At 35.7% G+C, this 4,596-nt stretch overlaps 1 protein-coding gene across 1 annotated transcript; it reads right to left on the bottom strand.

Annotated features, from left to right (window-relative positions):
• Positions 1–2,457: 2,457 nt before the first annotated feature.
• LOC131645053 (leucine-rich repeat extensin-like protein 2) lies at positions 2,458–4,225 on the bottom strand. The gene has a single exon (XM_058915709.1). The coding sequence runs from the start codon at positions 4,007–4,009 to the stop codon at positions 2,612–2,614; it is 1,398 nt and encodes a 465-aa protein (XP_058771692.1). The 5' UTR covers positions 4,010–4,225; the 3' UTR covers positions 2,458–2,611.
• Positions 4,226–4,596: the final 371 nt, after the last annotated feature.

The following is a 4,596-nucleotide window of genomic DNA, read 5'->3' as shown; positions in this document are numbered from 1 at the left end:
TCAAACCCGTCATAAATTATAACAACGTCAAGAGAACATAATCATTGGAATAGAAGGAATATACCTCATGTGATTCATATCTAGTAGAAATAATATTTGCACATGGACTCGTCACCCCTAAGGTCTACCTTCATAGCCATTTACTAAGCAGACCTAGGTTAACTAGGCTGAAATACCAAATCTCCAAACTACCTGTCCCTCTATGTTTACACACATCAGACCAACAAACCCAAGGAAACATAAATTTCCCTTTTATCCCATGTCCAAATAAATCTCCTTTAAATCCTAACAAACTTCTCCACACCTTAGTAGACATCTTAAGATCAGATGAGAAAAAATTTGAATGGCATTTAGAATTGAATTGAGCAAGATAACTCTCCATGTCGGGCTAACATACATATTTCTCAAGCATAGAAGCCACCTAGAGACAAGGTTTATTAGCGATTTTCAAGTAGCTTTAAGACAAGGGTTAGCCTCAACCGATAAACCTAGATACTTAAATAGTGGAGACTCAATTGTACAATGAAAAAACTTCTCTGCCAAATAAAAAAAAGGTCAACATTAATCCCAACCATGCCACTTTTACAAAAATTGACACGAAGACTTGATGCAAGCTCGAATCCCTGTAAAAATAGCCTTAATCAGTAAAACAAAATTAATCGAGGCATCAACCAAGAAAAAGTATCATCCACATATACTGAAAATGGGAGATCATCAGATCAAAGAAGGTCACTCTAATTCTAGAGTAAAAATTAAGCCTCGTACCTTCTTGAACAAACCACACAACCATTCTTCTGCTTCCAGAAAAACAAGAATGTGATTAAAGACTTGCCTTGTTTCAACCTTTTTAAATACTGATTTTTCTAATAGGACAATCATTAATCAACACTGCAAAATTACCCATAAACACACATTCTCATTCATGATTTCCATTTCTTAAAAAAAAAAACAAATATAATAAGTGTATATCATCTAAAAATATCATATCTAATAAGTATACCATCTAAAAAAATTCCAACTAAAAGTATAGTAAGTTTTCGCAAAATCCACTTTAACAATTAAGCTTGTATTTTATTCTTTTTATCATATCAAACATAAAGTTGTTAAAATGGGTTACTCGGCCTTAAATGGGTCGGTCCTGACGGATTTAGGGCTTTCTAGGGTTTGGTCAAAAAGGTCTTGTGTAATATGGGCTTGAGAATTACTATCTGAACTCGGACCTAGATGGACTTCGGGTTACCTGGCCCTAAATGGACTTTTTTATTTAAAAAATTAAAAAAAAAACCCATAATATTTATTATAAATAAAATTAGAAATTATATTATTTTAAACATAATACATTTTTTAGTACTATATCATCTCGTATAAATACTATAATGTGTTTCTAAATATAATATATGTCTAAATTGTATACAATAATACTTGAATATTTGACATAAAATAAAAATTAATATAATACGATGAAAGAATGTTGATTATAAATGTATAATATTTTAAAGAGAAAGATTGAATAGAATAGAGATAAATTTAGTGAAGATAGAAAAATCAATATGCCATTTTAGAATAAAACAATATAAATATTAATATATTTTTAAAAAAAAGTTATAATTATATGGACCTAATAGACTGCCCATGTGAGTTAGCCGTAATAGATAACGAGCTCTTTAGGACTGGGTTAAAAAAACTTCAAAAATATGAGCTCCAATTTTAAAACTCAAACTTTATAATTTTTTTAACCTAACATATTGATGCATATGAGTTAGCACATTTTAATAGCTCTAACCAAGTCATTGTTAGTAAGCCCATATATTGGCTTGTTAGAGCTTATAACAAAATAACAATAAAAAAAAGTATAAATAAGAGATATCATATAAAACAAAATAGTCAAAATAAAACAACAAGACCTACACTTTTCCAACGCAGAATGGAGCCACGCTACCTCAAAGTACGTCATAAAAATAACAGCATGTTTATATACTAGTGTGAAGCCATAATAAAAGCTTCAAACAAAATTGTGATGAAAGAGACTTCTACTTAAATTCAAAGCAAAATATGGTGGGGGCAATGATGGTTGTTTGATACTCCATAAATAATTGAGTAAACGCAAACTTCCTATTCGAAAATTCCACCTGTTAATCTTTGATGTCACTGTTTTTCTAACATAATCAAATCATTATGATCTTGAATGCAACAGTTAACTAAACCATGCGCACTTGTCACACGCTGGTACACTACATGGGAAACAAAAAGGTTAAACCCAAAACTATCTATTTTTAATGGCATGTCTCCGCAGTGAAAAACCAACAAATATGCGTCTGATTCAGAAACTACACTTCGGGTACGAATTGGAATTTGGACGTGTATCCAAACATATGTTAATTCTTTATTCGTCCTAAATTATAAGACGCTTCAACATGTAGAGATAAAAACAAAACATGCAAGATTAATTAAGCATAATTCTAAAAACAGAACAAACAAAACATGAATTAGTAGACATAAAGGTAAATTTAAACACAAACATAGTATAGCACAATCTACATGGTTTACAACAATGATAACATAACATGCAATAATAGTAATTAACTAATTATAATCTTAAGTTGGATTTTAATCACACTGAACCTTGAGAAATCTTGCTCATCACTTTAACGTCAGTGGTGACGGGTGCAGCAACTCCTTGATACGGCGGCGGGTGTACTACACCACCCGGCGTATTATAATAAACTTGTCTACCACTGGCACTATCATACGCCACCTGTGCGTACGAATTTGAACCTGGTGTATTATCCGGTAATCCAGTTGATCGAACCACACTAACACCTTCCGCATACGCCGGACCTTTAACCGGTTGCGCCGCTGCATATGTCGCCGACACTCCCGGTGGCGCTTTGGAGGGTGGAGCTCCGCCGTAAACCTGCGCTTCACGGTAACCCTCAGATGACATTCGTTGCACCGCGTAGTATCCTTGACTCACCGGCGGACGCATCACCGGCGCATGATAGTAATTCCCCGGCGCTGGTACCATATAAACCGGCTGAGGCTGGTCACCTCCTCCAGGAGCAACCGGTGGATAAGCCTCGCCGGAAACTGGCTTCTCCTGCCAGTAACCAGTGTGATGCTGCTGCTGCGGTGGTGGTGGTGGTGGTGTGAAGTTCGTCATCGGAAATTTCTCAGGCGTAGTTTTCTGAACGTAATAATCTCCGGGAGGATAATTTCCGACGAGGTGGTTCTCTTCACTTTTTCTCCGATACGCATTCTGTTCATTCTCCGCTATCTGCATCCGCTGTAACTGCCTCTGAATATCCAAACCCGGATCCGAACCAATAACCCGATCAGATGGATTCAAATTCAAACCGGGTCGAAGAACATACTCAGGCGGTGCAGAAACCGGTTCCGGCACCCGTGCCGGAACCGGAGCAACAACGGGTGGAGCAAGAGCGACCTTTTCAATTCCAAACAGATAATCAACATTAGAACCTTTAACCGGGTCGGGTGGGTTAGAATTAGAATTAGAACTATTTGAAACAGAATCAGAATCGTTAACAAAGAGGAATAATCGCATACGTGCGGGTCTAGCGGAAGCACGGTAGAGACGATCGTATTCATGCATCATGTGGTCGAGATCATCGTCGTTTGTAACAGAAATAAGAGCATCGAGATCCTCGCCAGGTAGTTGGTACTTGAAAGAAACATCAGGTGCTTCGATGAGAGAACAGAGTTTAGAGATCATTGATGAGAATTTGATGGTGCGATCAACGGCTAGGATTTTGGTTTCGCCACCGACGTAAGAGAGTTGGTTGTCGTGTGTTCGTGGTTGGATCTTGCCACCGTAGCTGCACATGAACTTGGCTTTGTAGTTGTTACTACTTTGTTGTTGGTGCTGTTGTTGTTGATGTTGTTGTTGTTCTTCCCATGGTATTGGTGTGGGTGGGTTTTCGAAGTCGATTTCTCTGGAACGAGGGGAAGATTCTCCTGAATCTGGGTATGATTGGTATGAATAGTTCTCCATTTGGATTTTGGAACACTTCAATTTTCCTACGTTGGTTTGTTTTTGGTTTGTCCCACTCAGGAGTATCGTGTGTGTATCTTTAAGTTGTTGTTGTTATTTGATATTTTTTTGTTCATTATGGGGTTGGGCCATAGCCATGTTCATGTATATGTGTGATCATGAATGTATGACTCGTGACTTAATGGAAAGATATGTATAAACAGGTATGTATATAAGGAAAACTATGACTTTTGCAAGGTGTCCTTTTATTATTGTTGTGGTATGTTATCTACTTATCTTCTAGAAGTTTGGATATGTGTAGTATGAACACAGATACGATACAATACAATAATATAAGTGATGAGTTATTATTTTTGATGTTTTAAATATGACAAGGTTTAGTTATGTTTATTGATTGAACTTTGGTAAGTGTATCATTGAGGTCAGAACAATCAGCGAATTCTTATATACTCAATTTAAAAGATTAAATAAATTATTTTGTAAAATATCTTGAAAACAATAAATAATTATATTATTTTATAATTATTTTAATGTGTTAAAATTTAATTGAATCTTGTAATTGGTTAAAGATATACTGTCCAATTTTT

This window comes from Vicia villosa, linkage group LG1, assembly GCF_029867415.1.
Source record: "Vicia villosa cultivar HV-30 ecotype Madison, WI linkage group LG1, Vvil1.0, whole genome shotgun sequence".
Classification (NCBI taxonomy): Eukaryota; Viridiplantae; Streptophyta; class Magnoliopsida; order Fabales; family Fabaceae; genus Vicia; species Vicia villosa.
The sequence above is the reverse complement of the archived record's forward strand: the minus strand, read 5'-3'. Positions and strand labels throughout refer to the sequence as shown.

Coding starts and splice junctions, on each gene's coding strand:
- LOC131645053 (XM_058915709.1), bottom strand. CDS start 4,009: ATGGAGAACTATTCATACCAATCATACCCAGATTCAGGAGAATCTTCC.